The 22,592-nt window shown below is 45.6% G+C and overlaps 1 protein-coding gene across 5 annotated transcripts in view; it reads left to right on the top strand.

Annotated features, from left to right (window-relative positions):
* Window positions 1-21,395, top strand: part of TLR8 (toll like receptor 8) — a 36,037-nt gene extending 14,642 nt beyond the window's left edge. The window contains exons 1-3 of one of the 5 annotated variants that reach the window (XM_067023524.1): window positions 1,077-1,216; window positions 7,358-7,421; window positions 15,040-21,395. In XM_067023524.1, coding sequence (XP_066879625.1) covers window positions 15,046-18,153 — 3,108 coding nt within the window. In that variant the 5' untranslated portion in view covers window positions 1,077-1,216; window positions 7,358-7,421; window positions 15,040-15,045 and the 3' untranslated portion in view covers window positions 18,154-21,395. Of the gene's footprint in view, window positions 1-1,076; window positions 1,217-7,357; window positions 7,425-15,039 lie in introns of those variants that run through there. The other 4 variants (XR_010838678.1, XM_067023523.1, XM_059049989.2 and 1 more) reach the window with 4 other exon arrangements.
* The last annotated feature ends 1,197 nt before the right edge of the window (window positions 21,396-22,592 follow it).

The following is a 22,592-nucleotide window of genomic DNA, read 5'->3' as shown; positions in this document are numbered from 1 at the left end:
CAATAGGAAGCACATTATATTCCATTCTAGACTATTCTTTTGGCCAGGGGTCAGCAAATATTTTCTGTAAAGTAAATATTTTAGGCTTTGCAGGCCAAGAGGCCAATTGAGGGCATTATGCAGGTACTTATGGAATAAGAGAAGAGCACATTACACAATTATTTAATTGATAACATTCAAAATATAATCATCCGATGCAGCTTTTTTGTAATATAGGTGTAATCATGAGAAGAATGGGATTCTTTGGTGGGGGGGACGCTGACTTTCTGCCTCACTGGAGTTTACAGTTAGTGTTCTGTCTTATCAGATGGATGGCATATGTTCATCTGTGACAGTCATCCTCCACTCCCTGGGCAGAAGTGGCCCACACGCCGGCGTTTGCTGACCCCTGCTTGTGGCCAAGGCTTCTGGGGCCTTCTCTCCGCGAGCTGAAAATCCAGTCCACGCTTCTGCTCCTCTGTTCACTCACTCATTCAGTGAACGTTTATTGAGCTTCTAATACGTGCCAGGTACTGGCCAAGGTGCAGGGACACCCAGGAGGGAAGTGCCCGCTCTGTGGCCACAGCCTGGTGAGGGACCCATGCCCACCTCACCACGTGCTGTGTCCTGGAAATGTGTGGAACAGAGACGAAGCGGTGCAAATGTTACTTAACGACATCCATGAATTCTAGGAGAAAAAGTGAGTTTGTGCAAACCTAAATCAAGTACACATTTGTGGCGAAGTTGAAGAAAAGACACTAACATTTTTTCAGGAAAAGGAAAAATTTCCCCATTTCTCCCACATTTCCCCCGAGTCCTGCTCCCCGGAGCTCACTGCTCTTAACATTTTGCTGAGGATCCTTTTAGCCACCCCTCACCCGCCCTCACGTACACACGAATGAACCCAAACTAACAAAAATGCACCGGATCGATCTGGCTCGGGTTATATTTAAATCATTTTACAAATGACTTTTTCTCCCGCCCCCCCCCCATTTCAGTTTTGAAATTTTACAGCATAGTCGATAAATGATTTGGCAACAGTTAAGAAATCACAAGTTCCCTTCTTCCCGCTTAAGCTTTTGCAAACCACAGGCGACGTTCCGCTGATGGTAAAGCGGCCAGTTTTAGGAAGTTGGTTAGTTTCTTTGTCCGTGTGTGCTAGTAGCACAGCGGGTGCTACCGCGCAGCACTGCAGGTTCTAGAATGAATAATTAGAAAGGACGACCCCAGAAGAGCGGTAAGCCCCTTCTATTCTTTTAACAAAGCTTTCCAAGAAAATAGAGGATTTCTGACCCTGAGATAGGGTTTGATGGCAAATGGTGTGACCAGAGGAAGCGATGCATGGCCAGCTCAATATAAAAAGGCGAAGTCTTGGGGGAGCTCTCAGTGTAGACAGAGTGGTCCGGTGCGCTGGAAATTTCAAAAACCAAACGCAGTGGTCTTATCATTTTCAAGAGGAAAAGAAGCAAATTCCAAAGTTAGGACTTGAACTGGGGTATGACTTTCTGGTCCTGCCAGGAACGGTTTTCTCATCTAGAGTGAAAGGGCTGGGGGTAAAGCAGGTGGGGAGGTGTTAGTCCTCTGCTCTTTCCACAGAAAAGGACAGCCTCTCTTGGCTCACTCCGGGTCGCTTGCTAGTGCCTGGGCAAAGCCCAAACTTCGTCTACTACCAGGAGCTTCACGTGTGTTCATAATTGCTACTTTTCTTGTTCAGAGTTTCTAAGTAAAGATGTCACTGTTTCCATAATCATTCTACAGTGTTTAGACATAGCAGGTGCTCGGTCAGTTTCTGTTACCGGCGGGAACTGTCAGATTGAAAAAACCTCATGAGGTTTAAGAGCCATTGCAAAGGCTGATTTCAAGAGACTCTCATCCCACATTTACCTTAGTATCTTTTTTTCCATGCTCATTTAGTGCTTATTAAAGTTCTTGGAGTTATTTTCTTTTGCCAGTATTTAATGTATATTTGAGTTCTTGAAGTTCATTTTTTTGTATCCCGTGAACGTGCATTATAGATCTTGAAAGTAAATTAAGTCTACCCTGAAATTGTCTGATGCTTTACAAAGTGACTGCAAGGGCTCATAAGGAATTAGGCCAGCAGGGCCAATGACATAGATGGAATTGCATTAGAATGTATCCAGTTTTGCCTTGATATTTGTAAACTGCTGTGATAGCCAATATAATTGTATTATAAGAAAGTGGAAATAAGATAAAATAAAACTAAACTTGGGAAAATGCCCCCTCCCCCCCCCCCCGTCATTGGTGGAGGGTGGGAGGCAAGGACCTAGCTGACTCCTGGCCTCGGGGGGAGGTTCTTAGCCTCGACTGTACATTAGAATCACAGAATGAGCTTTAAAAAATCCTGCTGTCCAGGCTGAACCACAGACTGATGGAATCAGCATCTCTGGAGTGGGCTGGGGCATTCGTAGCTTTTCAACTTCCCGGGTATCTCAGTGGGCAGCTGAAGTTGAGGGCCACTGTCTTCGGGCAGCATCTGACCGGCTCTTTTGGGCCTTTCCTTAAGTTGCACAGACTTTTCTAGGGGGTGACAAGGCCTCCAGGAAGACCCAACGCTTGTTCATTAGCCCCTTAGCTTGATTCCAGAAAGCGAAATAAAAGGTCCACGTATGCCTTATCTGAGAAGCCGAGGCAGTGGATCAGGGCGAGGGCACTTGATGAAGTCCGTTCTCCATTCAGCTCCTCATCCTTTCATGTAATAGTCCTACAAACTGCACGGGGGTTGACGAGAGAGAAGGCAGTCGCATGGAAACCCAGACTGACCGTATCAGGGTGTGTCTCGCAGGGGAGGATGTCGTGACCCGGGGTCAGTCTTGGAAACTCAGTTGGATATTATTGGTATGTCTCAGTGTCACCTCTGGGGTCTACGGAGGGGGATGTCATTCCAGTGAAATTTCATTTGAGTTCAACTGAGTTACTGAGGGATTTGTCTTTTTTTTTTAAGTATCATCCCCAATTTAGAACTCTTCAGGGCTAGGCAGACACAGTACCTTTAAACGCATAACCCATGGTTCTGGATCGGCGTTAGCAATACAGGCTGTGTTGACTTTTCGGGTGGTTACGAAGAGCCACTAGCTGGTGACTATGTCTAGAATCAGTGGATTTCCAGTTGTTCTGTGGAATTACAGAGCACCTGGACGTGCTCTCCGTTAGACTGATAAGTGGAAAGGCAAGGTGGGTAATACCCCAGCGTTTAAGTCCAGAAGGTTCCAGGTATGGCTTTGGTGTGTCTGCCGAAAATTGAAACCCTGTCACTGCCAACCAGCCGCTTGGTACCAATTTGTTAACTGTGTGGGTACCTGTAGGCTCAACTTCCAGTCTGCCACCTACCATCCAAGTGACCTTGGGTAAATGAGCCTCTGAGCCTCAGGTTCTATGTCTGTAAAATGGGGGCTTATGATAGCACCCACCTCGCTGATTTTTAGGAAGCTCAGACAAGAAAATGCATGACTTCTGCTCCCAGCGTTTGCTCCATGATAAAGCGCTCAACAAATGCGTGCTACCATGTTTGCTGGAATTCAAATAGCATAATTTTTCATATTTTTATGTGTATGACGTCCGGCTCCATCTCTTCATCGGTACGTGCGTTTAATGTGGTAGTGGTTTCTTTTGTCTTCCAAAGCTGTTAGTGAATCCATCACACGTGGAATGGATCAAGTCAAGTATCATTATTAACTGTAAATTCCATCGAAGGTGACAAATTCTGTCTGCCCAGCCATTTCTTTATTAATTTACTTTCATAATATCAGTATATCAGTGGTCAACATAGTCAACTGCAAACACATCAGAACCCATGAAAAATGAGAAATATCTCCAGTTTGGCAAGCATTTAGTTTCGGTGGAATCCTGTCTCGTGCTCAAACCGCTGAGTCATTCAGTTGGGCGGATTCATCACATTTTGTAATCACCAGGTGCCCTTGATCCTTTCGTGTCAGGGGGGCATCAGCGGGATCTCTTCTGAGAAAGGGGTGCAACTGGGGAGATGGTCTGAGGCAAATCACCTCTTAGCAAAGGAAGCTTTCAAAGAGGGAGGAGGGAGGGGGCAGCTTTGCAACATCGCTGCTTGCAGCCTAGGAAGGGGGTGTGAAAAGATAAAAAGCTGTCTGTTCCGGGAAGGCAGCTTTAGATGTCTCACAGAGGCGTGCCTTCACCCTAGATAGTGTTATGGTAAAACCTGCAGGGTTTATTTTAGCCTTGCGTGGTCGGGGTTCGCTGCCTTTGCACCCTGCACTTCCGGTCTCTGCCCTGCCTGCAGCTGTCGCCCCATGGGCTGGGCTCGGAGCGTGGCTCCTGGGCTCCCTCTGACTCCCAGGGTGCACTCAGCTAAGGCAGGCTTTATTGAGCTGTTCCTCAAACTGCGCTGGCCTTTCACAGTTATGTTTTTGGTGTCCACTGGGGCCCAAGGTGAAAAGGAAGATTTGGGTGGGGACTGAGATAGGTTGTTTTCGTTGTGCCCTTTGGTTCCCTCAGAGCCCGAAGGAGAGGATGGGCTTATCGTATACCATGGCCCCAGCCAAAGACCTGGTTTGCCGTGGAAAGCAGAAAAACAGTTGTGAAATTACTTCCTCGGTAGCGTGCAATGCTATATTCGGCAGGGTGCAGGAAGCGAAGCAAATTTCTTTTTTGTGTGTGATTCATATGCTTTCTTTAAAGAAATGGGTCTTGATGTTTTTTTCTGTGTGTTCCAAGGCAACACCCAGCGAAAGATTGAGACCGCGTAGACCCAGTCATCCTCAGCAGGGTGTGCTATGCACTGAGCTCACTGGCCTGACCAAAGGGCTTTTCCTGGCAGCTTGACCTTGTCTCAGCAGTGGGTTCCACCGGTCAGCTCTTATTCCCCTGCTCTCTGCTTTTCCTGTCTGTTTCCTGGGGCTGCTGTTGCAGAGTACCACCAATCCGGTGACTCAAAACAACAGAAATGTATCCTCTCCCAATTCTGGAGGCCAGAAGTCTGAAATCCAGGTGTTATCCACAAGGTGGCTTCCTTCTTGGAGGCTGAGACGGAAAATCTGGGCCTTGCCTTTGTCCCAGCTTCTGGGGGTGGCCGGCAAGCCTTGACGTTACTTGGCTTGTCACTGCACCCTTCCAACCTCTGCCTCTATCTTCCCCATGGTCTTCTTTCCGAAGTGTCTCTGTGTCCAAACTTCCCTCTTCTTAAAAGGACATCAGTCATTGAGTTAGGGCCCATCCTAGTCTGGTATGACCTCATCTTCACTTGATTCCATCTGCAGACACCCTCTTTCCAAGTAAGATCACGTTCACATGTAGAGGCTAAAACGTCACCATGTCATCTGGGGGGACGTGATTCAACCTCGCCTTTTCTGGTCCTCCTTCCTGCCACTTCCACTCAACCCTCGGCCTTCCCTTCAGCCTCTCCCAATCTAATATTTACTTTGCTTTTCAGTAAGTATCTCCTACCTGTGTAGTTTCTGGGGACCTGATGTGAGCCCCAAGATGCCATCATTGACAGGCCCATGATGCTTGTAGCCAAGATTTTAATTTCTTTTAAAATCAGCAAAAGAAAGAATATGTTCCAGCCTGGATTATATTTGTCTTTATACCAACGTGGTCATCAAATATCACTTTTCCTTTTTTTTTTTTCTTTATGGAGGAAGGGGCCCATGAGGGCCTCAGTATCTCGGGCCCGTGACAGTCATAACTTGGTCCCATTGACAGCCACGTTTTCTTTTCTGATTTAACATATGCCAAGGACAATTCAGGAATCGCTAACGCGTTTCCAGTGAAGGAGGTTTAAATATCCATTCACATTCCCTTACCTGTAGGCCAGAATTGTGTCAAAGTTCAGAATTTGTATTTTAGCAAGAGAAGATGGTCCATACAGGATTTATTACAAAACACTTCCGATGGGCCAACGGCAGCCCCGGTAATGAAGCACAGTGGCGATTTCTGCCGCGAAACCGGACGGCTCCGGCTCAGTGGATGAATAAAGATCGTACTAGCCTTAGGTCAGTTTGGATCAGGTTTTGCTGCCAAATTAAGTTACGATAAAGCCCGAAAATCTTCGGGTGCTCGGATTTTTAAGGACTTCAGAACTGCGGAGGGAGGACTGAGCATCTGTACGAGACAGGATCTGCATTAAGAAAATAAACCAGCAACCACCGTCCTGGGTGCCGGAAGGCCCGATTCTGTCAATTGCTGTGGCTGTGATTTTTCTTACCTTTTTGCTTGTGTCCATCTCTCTTTGATGCTGGGTGAATTCCAGGCGACTGGCGATGACGGTTATTTCATACTCAAGAGTGGGACACCAGGGCTTCCCTGGCGGCGCGGTGGTTGAGAGTCCGCCTGCCGATGCGGGGGACGCGGGTTGGTGCCCCGGTCCGGGAAGATCCCACGTGCCGCGGAGCGGCTGGGCCCGTGAGCCGTGGCCGCTGCGCCTGCGCGTCCGGAGCCTGTGCTCCGCAATGGGAGAGGCCACAGCGGTGAGAGGCCTGCGTACCGCAAAAAAAAAAAAAAAAAAAAAAAAAAAGAGTTGGACACCAAACAGCTGATGAAAAGCTTCAGCTGCAAGGACTGGCCTTCCCAACGATAGGTCCCCGCCTAGGATGGGGGCCAGCTTCTGGTTAGCGTGGGCCAGTGTGACTGGAGATCTTTGTTGTGGCGCAGGGCCAGGGCTCGGGTGAGGAGAGTGAGGCACTGGCTTTGGCGGAGAATTTCAGGGAGATGGGGTCCCCCAAAGCTCAGCAGTCAACAACGTTGTAGTATTAAAAAATCAGGGCTTCCCTGGTGGCGCAGTGGTTGAGAATCCGCCTGCCGATGCAGGGGACACGGGTTCGTGCCCCGGTCTGGGAAGATCCCACATGCCGCGGAGCGGCTGGGCCCGTGAGCCATGGCCGCTGAGCCTGCGCGTCCGGAGCCTGTGCTCCGCAAGGGAGAGGCCACAACAGTGAGGCCCGCCACACAAAAATAAAAAAAAAAAAAAAAAGCAAACAGGCCAACTGTGCCCCTCAGGCTGCTTGCCTATTTCGGTAAATCAAGTGTCCTTGGAACCAGAGCCAGGATGGGGTGAGGCAGGTGAAACACCGCTTTGCAAGTGCAGGGTCCGGTTCTGTCGTTGTTTAATACTGATATATAGTCCATCAGGGACTTTACTTTTTTTAAACTATATCCATCTTGACGACTACGTTTTTGGAGGTCCCCTTAAATTTTACACTCGTGGCCCTGCTGCTGTGCCTGTCCGTTTTCCCAATGAGAGGCTCCAATCTCCTGCCTGGGGTGCTGGAGTGGGGCGTTTATAAACCAGGTGGATGTCAGAGGCCCCAGAGCCAGAGGAGGGAAGAGGATGGAATTCTGCGCTCCAGATACACACTGTGCTTTAACCCTCCTGTTTGCTTTTTGACAGTTTGCCCCTGCCTTCACTTGTGGCTGAATTCCTGACCCGAAGGCTCTGGATTCACCCTTTCGAGGTAGTAAGTCTCAGGGAGGGAATCAGGAGGGGCCTAACTTCTCATGCACGCTTTCATCCCATCCCCTGTGCAGCCCTGCCTGGCATACCGCTGCCCGGACTGTTGCCCGCCAGCCCTGGACGCTTTCCAGGCTTGTATGCCGGGAGCTGACCTCGCTCTGGTTGGCTTCAGCCTTCTCTGCTCTGCGGCGCCACCTACCACTCACCCACGTGCTTTCCATCTTCCTCAACCTCGTACACGTCCCTTGTCTGCTGGGGTCTCCTCTCATGCCCTTTCTCACCTTGTAGGCTCCTAGCCCTTTGCTCTCACTTTAAGGGGCTCCTTCAGCTGTCCGCCTCAAACAACAGAAATCTCATCTTTCTCCCTCCCTCCCTCCTTCCCTTCCCCCCTTCCTCCTCCTCCTCCCCCTCCCCCTCCCCTCCTCCTCCCTCCCTCCCTCCCTCCCTCCCTCTCTCCCTCTCTTCCTCTCTTCCTCTCTTCCTCTCTCTCTCTCTGTTTTATTTGCATAGTTTTACTTTCTATCTTATTTGCATAATTGCCTCTTTTCCCTCTATTTACAGAGTTGCCATTTCTCTTTTTCTACTTCCACATAGTTGCCATTTCTCTGTTTTATTTGCAGAGTTGCCATTTTTCTTCTGCCAGGCTGGATGGTTTTTATTCATTGGTTACACCTTAATGGGGGTAAATTCTCTCCAGTATCCTTCTTAGTTCTCTGGGACCTGGTTCCCTTTGATGTCCTTTTGGAGCCAAGACTTTGGGAAGCCAGAGGCATGGGTGTGGCCAAGAGGAGGAACTTGGCTGGAAAGGTGTGACTCTTGCTGCCCAGGGCTCTGGGCTCTGCTCTCTCACCTCAGAGCCCATTGAATGTTGAGCTAGGGTCCGTTTTGCATCTGTGAGGCCCTGAGGTGGATGGAGAGGCTTGAACGATCAGGGTTTTCTCGTCAACAAAGTTATTTGGAACTTGTTAACTCCTGCTCTTACCTCAGGACACATTGTCGCAGCGAGGGTGGAGTTAGGAACCTCTAGCTCTTCACTCAGAAATCCTGTCTGCAATGCCCTGCTCTTTTCCCTGTTGCAAGCTTTATTTTAAGTTGCCTCAGATTCTCTGGGAGGCCATATTCATCCCGAAGTGTCAAAAGGCTCTTCTTCTGGTCTCCAGCGCCTCCTAGAGGCTTTTCTCCTCAAATCGCTCAGTGCTCTGTGAGAGTCACGTTTGGAATTAGATGTTGAGGCCTTAACTTGAGGCTAGGGAGGCTGCACAGCACCGCCCTGTCCTCTGGACCCGCCCAAGTAACCACATAAAAATGCCTTGCCTATCAACAGCCCTCTGTTTACCACGCTAAGGGAGGAGTCTGCAACCACCTGGCCATCTGTTCCCCAGGGGACTTTTAAAAAATTAATTTAAAAATTTTTTTATTAAGCTATAATTAAAAAGTATAATAGGAAGCTGACAAGCACTACCTCAGCCAGGTGATCAAGGTCCACATCAACAGCGAAAGTCGTGTATGTGCCCTAGGTGAGCTGTGACTCGAGTGGCACTTGACCTCTCAGGCTGTCCTCCCCCAAACCCATTACCCCAGTCTAATCATGACAAAGACGTCAGACACATCCCAACTGAGGGACAGTCTACATGACCTTCCCCTTTCCCATCCTTATTTTGCCCCCTACTACTTTCCACCATCTAACATCTTGTAATGTAAGCTCCAAATGGGCAGGTATTTTCATCTGTTTTGTTCATTGCTATATTCCCAGCTTGAAAACAGTCCCCAAAATAAAGTATATGCTTTTTTTTTTGCGGTGCATGGGCCTCTCACTGTTGTGGCCTCTCCCACTGCGGAGCACAGGCTCCGGCCGCGCAGGCTCAGCGGCCACGGCTCACGGGCCCAGCCGCTCCGTGGCACGTGGGATCCTCCCGGACCGGGGCACGAACCCGTGTCCCCGCATCGGCAGGCGGACTCTCAACCACTGCGCCACCAGGGAAGCCCAGTATATGCTTAATAAATATTTTTGAATGAATGAATAAGTGAATATAGAGCTACCTTTTCCTTTTTAATTGCTGCATAGTATTCCATTGTATGAATATAACATCCTGGTTTATTTAACCAGACCGCTACTCATAGGCATTTAGATTATTTCCAGTCTTTTGCTATTTCTAACAGCCCTACATGGAACATCCTTGTATATAGGCATTTGTATATCTGAGGATCTCTCTTTTTGGTTTTTTTTTGTTTTTTTTTTTTTTTGTGGTACGCGGGCCTCCCACCACTGTGGCCTGTCCCGCTGAGGAGCAGAGGACACACAGGCTCAGCGGCCACGGCTCACGGGCCCAGCCGCTCCGCGGCACGTGGGATCCTCCCGGACCGGGGCACGAACCCGCGTCCCCTGCATCGGCAGGCGGACTCCCAACCACTGCGCCACCAGGGATGCCCCCTGAGGGTCTCTCTTACAATCTGCTTCTAGAATTGAAATTGCTGAGTCTAAGTATATCTCTCCAATTTTGATAGATATTACAGATTTCTCTCCATCTTGGAGGTGGCCCTAATTTAGACCCCTACAAGTAAGATATGGGAATACCTGTTCTCCACAGCCTCACCTACACAGTAGAATCAGTGAAAAATGCTATCTCAGTGTAATTTTTTGAGTGAAGTTGAGTATATTTTCCGATGTTTAAGAGCCATTTGTGTTTCCTTTCTGTGAACTGTCTGTTAATATGTTTTTGTTCACTTTTGATTGAATTATTTGTCTTTTCAATTATGCTTGAAAAGTCTTTACATATCAAATATATCACCCCCTTATCTGTGATATGAACTGCAAATACTTTCTCCTACTTTATTTCACTTTTGGCATTGTTTACTGTGCTTTTTGTGAGGCAGAATTTTCATCTGTGTGTGGTTTAACTGGTCAGTCTTTGCTTTTTTTTTTTTTTTTTTTGACTTCTGCTCTATTATTTTTTTCATGATTCTGGAGTAACTAGGCAATGCAGTTAGACAATAAAAATAAATTAGATTGCATAAAGGGTGATAAGATCATCATTATTTGTAGACGGTTTAATTGCTTAGCCAAGAAAATCACATGGAAAGGCAACTATTCCAAACAATCAAAGAATTTAGTATAGCGATTTGGTATAAAATTAATGTATAGAAATCTACAGTCTTAGTGTACACCCGTGAGAACCTGTTAGAAGGTAAGATAGGAGTGATCCATTCACAAAAGAAGAATGATGAACAGGACTTGCCCTGTCAGATGCTAGCATACCTAAAAACTGTAATTATTAAGACATGTGGTACCAGCATGTGAATGATGAAGAGATTGACAAAATTGAATAAGAGTCTAGAAATAGATCGAAATACATAGGAAAGTTAGCATATGATAAAGGGAGCAATCAGATTGGTGAGCAAAAGATTATTCAATAAATGATGGTGGGGCAACCAGGTCTCCATTTAGAAAAAAATAATGTGGGTCCCCACCTCACATATTATGCCAAAACAATTTCAGTGGGATAAGATATTTCAATAGAAGAAAATGAAATCATAAAAGTACTAGAAAAACAGATGCTAAAATTGTTGTAGGACTGAAATGTGGAAGATCCTTTATGGCTTACAGTGCCCTGGATGATCTCATTCACACTCATGGCTGTACTTGTCATGACTCCCAAATTCATCCCTGTACCAGAACTCTCCTGTGAGTCGAAGATGCACATATGTAACTGCCTACTGGATGTCTCCGCTGGAAGATCACAAACTCAGCTCAAGTTCAACATGTCAAATTTAATTAATACTGTTCACTCCCCACCTCCCCAGCCCCAAATGATCTTTTTCCCTCAGTGAATGGCACTCTCTCTCATTCATCCAGTTGCACAGACCAGAAACCTGGAAGTCACCATGAATTCTTCCCTCTCCCTCATAATCCAACCTCCCCATTATAATCTATTGCCATGTCTCTCAGTGTTACCTCCTAAGTATCTCTTGAATCCATTTCTCTTTATCTCCATCGCCACCAGCTTGGTTCATGCTGCCATCATCTTGCTCCTGAAGGTCTGTGCCCTCTTGCCAGTGATGACTGTAGAATAATGAGCATGGTACCACCTTCGAAGGCTTGCATTGCTCCTCAGATCAAGATCAAAATCCACTCTCATCTTTTCTTAACATCCCTGACTTTCTTTCAGTCCCTTACATTCACATGCTCGTTCAGACGAGGACTGAAAAATGTCCATTGACTGTAGTGACGTGGAGATACTGGGACCTCTGCAGCATCTCTATTCATCATCTCTCACGTGCCATTCCAATCCTCTTACCCCGCTTCTTATTCTGAGTCCTACTTTTGCAAGCAGTTCTGTGCAGGTTTCAGTTGACTTTGAGGCCTTGAAACCTGGTGTGCTTTGTCTCAGGCCCACACCATGCCCCTCTTGATTCCTGTCCAGGGCTCCTCTGAAGGCACAGCACGGGAAAATCAAAGGAACACACGCAGGGCCTTTGCATATGCTGGCACATTCTTTTGACCTCCTTCTGTTTTATACATGCCAAATCGGCCTTAAAATCACAGTTCAAGTTCCACTTCCTCAGGGAAACCTTTCCCAGCCTCCATGAAGAGGTCAAATCCTCCTCTTTTGAGGCTCTTCTAGTGTCACTTACTTCTTTGTGTCACCGTTGAAATCTCGTAATGTTGTGTTTCACTCACGTCTGTTTAACCCGCTAGACTGTAGAGCTAACTAATAAGCTGTGCGTGTCATCAAATAGACACCCCCCCCCAAGGCCACCCACTCGCTAGGAGAGGACACGGAAGAGTCAGGAAGTAACTTCCAAAATGTTCACACTTGGAAATCACATAGGCTTAGATCTGCTTAGGTGCTGAGCAAACATAATATTGCCTGGGTTACTCGCCAAAGTTCGTCACATCCCCGAGCTTCGTTACCTCCTTGGCACACCTGTGTCTCCCAGTGGAGATGTTGAACTTTGAGACCTGGAGCGGCCTCTGCAAAAGCTGCATATTTTCAAGCTGTGAATCATCTTTTTAACACACATTTTCTAGATATATTCGTTTTCTTTTTTTTTTAAGTGTTTTTTAAAAATTTATTTTTGGCTGCATTGGGTCTTCGTTGCTGCACGCAGGCTTTCTCTCGTTGCAGCGAGCGGGGGCTACTTTTTGTTGTGGTGCGTGGGCTTCTCATTGCGGTGGCTTCTCTTGTTGCAGAGCGCGGGTGCTCTGGTGCTCTAGAGCGCAGGCTCAGTAGTTGTGGCGCACAGGCGTAGTTGCTCCGCGGCATGTGGGATCCTCCCGGACCAGGGCTCGAACCCGTGTCCCCTGCATTGGCAGGCGGATTCTCAACCACTGCGCCACCAGGGAAGTCCACCTAGATGTATTAGTCTTCTCTTGCTGTGTAACAAATAACCCCCAAATTTAAACACTTCAAACAATACACATTTATTAGCTTAAATTTCTGTGGGTTAGAGTCTGGGTGGGCTTGCCTGGGTTCTCTGCTTTAGGTCTCATAAGGCTAAAATCAAGGTGTTGGCCAGCTGGACTCTTATCTCAAGGCTCTGGCTGCGGATCCATTTCCAAATTCATTTGGGCTCTCAGTCAGCTTTAGTTCTTTGTGGTTGAAAGATCAGGGTCCCCATTTCCTTGCTAACTGTCAACAGGGAGCCACTGTCAGCTTCTACAGCTGCCTGCATTCCTTGTCAGGGGCGCACCCCCTCCATCTTCAAGTCTGCAGTGATGTGTCCACTTCTTCTCCTGCTTCCCATTTCTCTGACTCTCCCTTCTGCTACTAGCCAGAGAAAACTCTCTGCTTTTAAAGGCATATATGATTAGATTAGGGCCATCTAGATAATCTCCTTTTTGTCACACAATGTAACATAATTACAGGAGTAATACCAAGGGGCAGAAGTCATAGGGAACATCTTAAAATTCCGCCTGCCACACCAGGTAAAGCAGGGCTTTCGTTTAGTAAAAGTTAAACATTAAGCAGCGGCACCTTGATGGTGCTGTAGTTGGAAATAACTACAAGAGACTGAAAACGCCTGGAAGTTCTGTTCCACTTTAATTTTCATCTCATAAGGAGCTGGCTTTTCCTTAGCTGTTACAAATGGAAATAATGATTGATGGTCAGAATAGTCAACATCCATGTAAAAAATTTTTTTTTTTTTTTTTGCGGTACGCGGGCCTCTCACTGTTGTGGCCTCTCCCGTTGCGGAGCACAGGCTCCGGACGCGCAGGCTCAGCGGCCATGGCTCACGGGCCCAGCCGCTCCGCGGCACGTGGGATCCTCCCGGACCGGGGCGCGAACCCGTGTCCCCTGCATCGGCAGGTGGACTCTCAACCACCGCGCCACCAGGAAAGCCCTAAAAATCTTTTCTAATATAGGAAGGGTATGGCAGTGACTGTTAGTTCACTAACCCTAAATTCCAGGAGAATTTAAAAAGAAAGCACGTACTTGGTTTAACTCACAATAAGGACGTGAGTTGGGCTTTAGTGAAAAATAGTTTAGTAAAGATTGGTCTCCACACCCGGTGAAATAAGATTTTGAGAGTTTTTTTTGACTATAACCCTTGATCATACCAATCATATGAATCTGTTCATTGCTTCGTATAATTACCTAAATAATATATTCAGCCCCCGAAAGAGTCTCAGAAAGTGACGTACTCTACTAAATGTTACAAAGGATGCATAAAAATATAAAACGTCACGTCTTCCCCACAGAAGTTTACAAAAGCAAAAGAATGGCTATTCATGCCAATGTTTGTATGATAAGGGACATAGAAATAGTAGCCTCCTCAGAAAACATTTTTGGAGTGCTGTCTCCATTTGAGGAACTGTTCTGGCATAAAGATTTCAAAATGAGATTGTGCAGCGTGACGGTTAGTGATTAAAAATGCCATGTTGGAATCAGATGGGCTCATCTCCCCTCTACAGTGTGTTATCCTTCTGAAAGTTAGTTAAGTCTCTGAGTTTGTTTCTTCAGTTGCAAAATGTGGATGATGATAGAACCTATCTCGTTTATTGCTGGGAACATAAACATGGGTGAGAAAATGTTTATGTTTGGCGTAAAACGTGACACTTTGCTATTATCGACAGAAAATGTCCACTTTCATGCTAGGACATAAGGGAATTTGATACATACCATCATAGAGGTATAGAAAAATTGTGGGAAATATCAATAAAATATATGCTGTGTAGGTAAAAGGTAAGAGTCATCTCTGGATCTGGACTCTCCTTGGGACTGGGCAAAGTTTCATCGAGTTATGCTAATAGGTCGAAGCGACAGATATATAGCTTTTGCTGTGCTATAGATCTGGCGTGAACCATAGCCGGGGTCCAGCATCAGGCCCGTTATGGTGGTGAGGCATCTTGATGAGTGCTTCTGCAAAAGCTTTTCAGGTTCTCTTGTCATCACATCTCAGATAGCTTCATCTTTCGCTTCTTTGAGCACCACGAAGCTGAACACGGTCAAAAACTAAAATCGTTTGGAACCTAATTTAATGCAGTGTATTTAACGGTTAAGAGAAACTCCCACTTCGAAACTCAGGCCGAGTATGGTTGAAGCGCTGTGAATTTCATCATGAAATGCCCGGCAAACATTGCCACTCTCATATTGTGACCCCACTTTGATTTTCCTTAGGAAAACATGACTCTTCACTTTTTGCTTCTGGCCCGCCTTTTCCTGCTAATCTCTGATTCCTGTGAGTTCTTCGCTGAAGCAAATTATTCTAGAAGCTATCCTTGCGATGAGACAAAACAAAATGGCTCTGTTACTGCAGAATGTAACAATCGTCGATTACACGAGGTACCCCAAACAGTGGACAAAAGCGTGACAGAACTAGACCTGTCTGGTAATTTCATCATACGCATAACAAATGAATCATTTCAAGGGCTGCAAAATCTGACTAAGATCAATCTAAACCATAACGTCAAGCTACGGCCCCAGAATGAAAATCCTGCTGTAGAGAACGGTATGACTATTACAGACGGGGCATTTCTCAACCTAAAGAACCTGAGGGAGTTACTGCTTGAAGACAACCAGTTACAAGAAATACCGGCTGGTTTGCCAAAATCTTTGAAAAAACTTAGCCTAATTCAAAATAGAATAACTGTGTTAACGAAGAAGAACACTTCTGGACTTAGGAAGCTGGAAAGTCTCTATTTGGGCTGGAACTGTTACTTTGCTTGTAATGAAACCTTTGCCCTAGAAGATGGAACATTTGAAAACCTTACCAAGTTGAAGGTGCTGTCATTATCTTTTAATCCCCTTTTCCACGTGCCACGCAAACTGCCAAGCTCCCTAACAGAGCTCTATCTTAGCAACACCAAGATCAGAAACATCAGTCAAGAAGACTTCAAGGGACTGAGAAATTTAAAAGTACTCGATTTAAGTGGGAACTGCCCGAGATGTTTCAACGCGCCATTTCCCTGCGTACCTTGCAAAGGAGGTGCTTCCATTCAGATACATCCCCTTGCTTTTCAAACCCTGACCCAACTTCGCTACCTCAACCTCTCTAGCACTTCGCTCCGGAAGATTCCTGCAACCTGGTTTGACAGCATGCGTCATCTGAAGGTGCTGCATCTCGAATTCAACTATTTAGTGGACGAAATAGCCTCTGGGGAATTTTTGGCAAAACTGCCCTCCTTAGAAATACTTGACTTGTCTTACAACTACGAGCTAAAAAAATATCCACAGTACATTAATATGTCTCAAAGATTTTCTAAGCTTACATCTCTCCAGATATTGCATTTAAGAGGTTATGTGTTCCAGGAACTTAGAAACGAAGATTTCCAGCCCCTGAGGAACCTCTCCAATTTAATGGCTATCAACTTGGGCGTTAATTTTATTAAGCAAATTGATTTTACCGTTTTCCAATCGTTCTCCAACCTGAAAATCATTTACTTGTCCGAAAACAGAATATCACCCTTGGTCAGTGATGCTGAGCAACAGGATGCAAGTGGCCCCTCTTTCCAAAGGCGCGTCCTTAAGCCGCGCTCAGCAGATACTGAGTTTGACCCACATTCGAATTTTTATCACGACACCAATCCTTTGATAAAGCCACAATGTTCCAATTACGGCAGAGCCTTAGATTTAAGCTTGAACAGTATTTTCTTTATTGGGATAAAGCAATTTGAAGGTTTTAGGAACATTTCCTGTTTAAATCTGTCTTCAAATAGCAACGGTCAAGCGCTAAACGGAACTGAGTTTTCGCTTTTGCGTGGTATCAAGTATTTGGATTTGACAAACAACAAACTAGACTTTGACGATGACGCCGCTTTCAGTGAATTGCCATCGTTAGAAGTTCTAGATCTCAGCCACAATGCTCACTACTTCCGCATAGCAGGGGTCACACACCGTCTAGGATTTATTCAAAATTTAACCCAGCTGAAAGTTTTAAACTTGAGCTACAATAGTATTTTTACGTTAACAGAACCAAACCTGAAGAGCATGTCCCTGGAAGAATTAGTTTTCAGTGGAAACCGCCTTGACCTTCTGTGGAATGCTCAAGATGTCAGGTACTGGCAAATTTTTAAATATCTCAGCAATCTGACACGGCTTCATTTAGCCTCTAATAACCTTCAGAGTATCCCCGATGAAGCCTTCCTGAACTTGCCCCGGAGTCTCACCGAACTGTATATAAATGATAATAGGTTAAATTTCTTTAACTGGTCATTACTAGAGCAGTTTCCTCGTCTCTGCTTGCTTGACCTAAGTGGAAACGAGCTGTTCTTTGTAACTGATAGCCAATCGAAAGTCACATCTTCTCTTGAGACGCTGCTACTGGGTCGAAACAGGATTTCCCACCTGCCGTCTGGCTTTCTTTCCGAAGCCAGCAGTCTGACGCACCTCGATTTAAGTGCCAACCAGCTCAAGATGATCAACAAATCCACGTTTGAAACTAAGACCGCCACCAAGTTAGCCATTTTGGAACTAGGTAGAAACCCTTTTGACTGTACCTGTGACATTGGAGAATTTCGAGAATGGATGGATGGAAATCTGAACGTCACAATTCCCAGGTTGACAGATGTCATTTGCAGCAGTCCTGGGGATCAACAAGGCAAGAGTATTGTGAGCCTAGAGCTCACAACTTGTGTTTCAGATACCATTGCGGCAATATTCTGCTTCTTAACTTTTTTTGTCACCATCTCAGTTATGCTGGCTGCCCTGGCTCATCATTGGTTTTACTGGGATGCTTGGTTTCTCTATCACGTGTGCTTAGCTAAGGTAAAAGGCTACAGGTCTCTTTCCACATCCCAGACGTTCTACGACGCTTACGTTTCTTACGACACCAAAGATGCCTCTGTCACGGACTGGGTGATCAATGAGCTGCGCTTCCACCTGGAAGAGAGTGAGGACAAAAATGTGCTCCTCTGTTTAGAGGAAAGGGATTGGGACCCGGGACTCGCCATCATCGACAACCTCATACAGAGCATCAACCAAAGCAAGAAAACGATATTTGTTCTAACCAAAGAGTATGCCAAAAACTGGAACTTTAAAACAGCCTTCTACTTGGCCCTGCAGAGGCTAATGGATGAGAATATGGATGTGATTGTCTTTATTCTGCTGGAGCCGGTGTTGCAGCACTCGCAGTATTTGAGGCTGCGGCAGAGGATCTGCAAGAGCTCCATCCTCCAGTGGCCTGACAACCCCCAGGCGGAAGGCCTGTTTTGGCAGAGCCTGAAAAACGTCGTCTTAACTGCCAATGATTCACGGTACAACAACTTGTATGTCGATTCCATTAAGCAGTACTAGCTGACGTTAAGTCCGGCTTCACCAGCATACGAAGAATGCACAGCAATGACCCTTCTTTCTTAGCTATCACTTGGTGTGTAACAAATCACCCCCGAACTTAATGGCTTAAAATGATACAGTTTGTTGTCTCATGGTCTCTGTGGGTCAGGAGTCCAGGCGTGGCCTGTTGCTGGGTCCTCTGCTCAGGGCCTCTCAAAGGCTGTAATCTCCGTGTCAGCCAGGGCCACAGGCATCTGCTAGGGTCAGCATCCACTTCTGAGCTCACACTCATGTGGTGGTTTTCAGGGTTGAGTTCCTCCTGGGCTGTTGGCCCAAGGCTGCCCTCAGTTCCCGGCCACGTGGACCCCTTGCTGTGGCAGCTTGCTTCATCAAAGCCAGCGAGAGAGAGATTGCTGACACAGCGGAGCTCGCCGTCTTTGTAGTCTAATCAGGGAAGTGATAACCCATCACTTTGGCCATATTCTGCTTGTTAGAATTAAATCACTGGCCCTGCCAGCTCCATGGCAGTGATCACCTCAGTCCTGGAAAAGTAGTCCACGACCGAGATGGGCGGTTGTGATAGCCTCGCTCAGCCTGCCATTGTGGTCATAAAGGGTGAATACCGGGAGAGGGGACCCTTGTGGCCATCTTAGCAGTTGGCCTACTCTACCTTCATTTCGATATCTCAGAACTTCTGCAACTATGATACTTCTGATGTTAAGTTGCTATTTACATTTATCATATATCCATGGCTATGTGGTTCTCTTACGCTGTGTGTTTGCATTAGTCCTTCTTTTACAATTACTTTGATAAATACTGGCTATAATATTTCACTTCTAAGGTTTAGATGCCATTTAAAGGCTAAGATGGATGGTGTTTAAAGTGTTTTGTTTTTTTGTTTGTTTGTTTGTTTGGTTTTTTTACTTCTTAACCATTTTTTTAAAGTGTGCAGCTACATTAGAAGCATTTGGAGTATCTGTCAATTGCCATTGCTATCAATCCTGAAATTAATTATTCAAATGCTTCATTTCACATCATGAGCATATAATAAATACACAGTAGGGAAACAGATCTATAATATAAAATAAGTTACCTAAATGTCCATTGACAGTTGAATGGATAAAGAAGATGTGGTACATATATACGATGGAATACTACTCAGCCATAAAAAAGAACGAAATAACACCATTGGCAGCAACATGGATGGACCTGGAGATGATCATACTAAGTGAAGTAAGTCAGAAGGAGAGGGATAAATACCATATGATGTCACTTACGTGTGGAATCTAAAATATGACACAAAGGAACCTATCTACGAAGCAGAAACAGACTCACGGACAGAGAACAGACTTGGTTGCCAAGGGGGAAGGGGGTGGACTGGGAGTTTGGGGTTAGTCGATGCAAACTATTACATGTAGAACAGATGGACAACAAGGTCCTACTGTAGAGCACAGAGAACTATATTCAGTGTCCTGGGATAAACCATACTGGAAAAGAATATTAAAAAAGAATGTATAACTGTCACTTTGCTGTACAGCAGAAATTAACACAACATTGCAAATCAACTATAATTTAAAAAATAAATAAAAGCCCAGGGGATTAAAAAATAAAACACCATCAACACTGGGTTTTTGGAGAATACTTAGGAAAAAAAAAGCTTTGGTAGAAATCAAAGGGGGAACAGTTTTCATAAAGTTTGTACGTTAAGATAATTATTAACAGAGAAATTAATTCTATCTTTAGTTCCCACTCAGAAGACGTAATGTTAGAATGCCTACCTGTCGGTACCCTTTATGCAATTCTGCCAAATGTAACAATGTTGGCATTCCCTACCGCCTCTGCTACCCCTTGGCTCCTCTGCATCTGTGCAAAGCATCTTCTATCCAGTGTAGTATGAATCTTGAAGAGGTACCTTATGAACTTGAACTGAAAATACCTGGAAATTATTCGAGCGTAAGAAAGTAAAGTCCCTTTAGAATGAAAAGAAGAAAAATCTCCAGTGCACCATACTTCCTTAAGTACAGTCTCTTAATTAATCTTGCAGCATGAGTTATCTTTAAATATGAGTTTCTAAGGAACTGAACGAAATGATGTGTCTTAGTGTAACATGGACAGAGTGGAAATCAGTCAAGGACAATTTGAGCTTTGTCACGTTGAGCCCTGTTCTGTGACCATGATGTTAAGCGAAAGGTATTTATGCTTGCATTTGTTGAGGCATAAAGACAAATATCTAAAAGCAGGACCATTCATGGTGGGGCGCAGTTACAGCTCGTTCCTTTGGATGCCACATTAACTTGTTGTCTGGTAGAAGCTCATTCCTGTGTTATCTGATTGTTTTGGTAAAATAAAAATGTACATTTTTTCAGTGGTAGTGATTACAGGTCTGTGTTAAGCTCACATACTTTGGCAGTGCCCTGTTGACAGCATGACAAGTTAATGAAAGTCACAAACAATTTTACCTTTTCCTTAGCAAATACCTTCATAAAGTGAAGGTAGTGAAATCAGTGGTTAATAAAAACATTTGTTCTTGAAACTCACTCATTCCTCATTTAAGATACCATTATGGAAGAGTCAGAACTGTAATTTTGTTGGTTGGTTGGTTTTGTTATGTTTTGTGGGAGAAGAAAGGATTATTACTTGCAGCAAGTAAGGAGAACACCGGGGGGTCTTTGCCGAAGCGGTGTCTCCCCGACCTCTAATTTGTTAAAGAGAAAGCATTGTTTTGTTTTCTGTTATTTTTAAATGAATATATGATAATACCCATATATGAGCTCTTAAAAATTCAAATTTTACAAAGGGATGTGTGATTAAATTTCAGTCTCCCTCCCAGCACAACTTCGCTTCCTAGAGACAATCACTGTTAAAAGTTCTTACGTATTCTTTTGTATTATAAGTGTAAAGGCTCAGTTGCTGTAACTAAGAGATCCAACAATACTGAAGTTTATTTCTTTATCCCACACGCTATGGCCTGAATGTTTGTGTCCTCCCCAAATTCACATGTTGAAACCTAACCCCCAAGGTGATGGTGTTAGGAGGTTGGGCCTTCGGGAGGCGATTAGGTCACGAGAGCAGATCCGTCATGAATGTGATTAGTGCCCTTATACAAGTGGCCCGAGAACCCTCCCTTGCCCCTTCCGCCATGTGACGGTACAGCAAAAAGATAGCTGCCTGGGAAGGGTGCTCTCACCAGACACTGAATCTGCCAGTGCCATGATCTTGGACTTCCCAGCCTCCTGAATTCTGAGAAATAAATGTTTGTTGTTTATAAGCCACCCGATCTCTGGAATTTTGTGATAGCACCCTGGACGGACTGAGGCACCCAGAGCAGTTCCGATGAGAATAGTTCGGGTTGGCAGGGCAGCTCTGCTCTACATGGCCGTTCAAGATCCCATGTTCCTTTCTCTTGTTGCTCTGCTGTCCCCCAGGGAATTGACATCACCTGCATGGTCCAGGCAGGGTCACCGGTAAGGGTGGGTTCCGACTGTAGGCAGGGGGGAAAATAACAAGCAAGAATACTCAGACCAGTTTCTTAAGGCCTAGACTCAACAGCGGCCAACATCTGCTCCCCTTCCATTAGTGAGAGGACCTCTCTGACGCCACATAACTGCAAGGTATGCTGGGAAATATATATATTTCAAATGTAACTATGGAAGCGAGAGAAGGGATTTGGGAGACAGCTAGCAGTCTCTGCCACAACTTCTAGAAGCTTTCAGTTTGCATATCTAAGCCTTCGATTGCTCTTTGACTATAAAGGAGCGGACTATACTACTCTTCTACATTTTGCTCTTTTCACTTAAAATTTCTCAGAGTGTATATTTTTCTTTTTAACGGCTGCATGGTACTGACTTACACGAGTGTACCAGAAGGTATTTTCCCCATCCTTTATTGCTGAACATTTAGATTGCTTCCAATCTTTTGGCATTACAGATAATTCTAAAATACTTACGTCTTCGTGTTCACGTATACCTATCTTTATAGACTAAAATAAGTTTAGTACAGCGATACTCAAAGTGGTCTGCAGACTGATGCTGAGTTGCTCCCTGGGGTGCATTCTCTGCGCTCTCAGTACCATTTCCTGCCACGTGGAAACTCCGTCTCAGAGGGCAGTCTCCATTCTTTTGATGCACCTGGTTCCTACTCAAATATTTGACACTGTTCGTGCAACAGAAGTTGAGTGAGCACCTGCTGTGTGCACCGGATGTCACTGTGTCAGAGCACACTTGTGCGGAGTCGTTGGACCACTGGTGACTGGCCTGCCCTCCCCTCTCCAAGTCCGGGCCTCAGGTGAGCACGTTTCCTCGGGGTGAAAGAGGGGAAGGGAGAGAGGGCTGTGGGAAGCAGCAGCTGTGTTCCAGCAGTCAACATCTGTGTGTGTGAAGGACCCTCTGGGAGGCCTACCAGGCCTCCATGCTCCAGCTGGTCCCGCCATGGTACTGGAAACCATCCACCCAGTGCTCATT

Source organism: Kogia breviceps, chromosome X (genome assembly GCF_026419965.1).
Source record: "Kogia breviceps isolate mKogBre1 chromosome X, mKogBre1 haplotype 1, whole genome shotgun sequence".
Taxonomy (NCBI): Eukaryota; Metazoa; Chordata; class Mammalia; order Artiodactyla; family Physeteridae; genus Kogia; species Kogia breviceps.
This window is presented reverse-complemented; position numbering and strand designations above follow the sequence as displayed.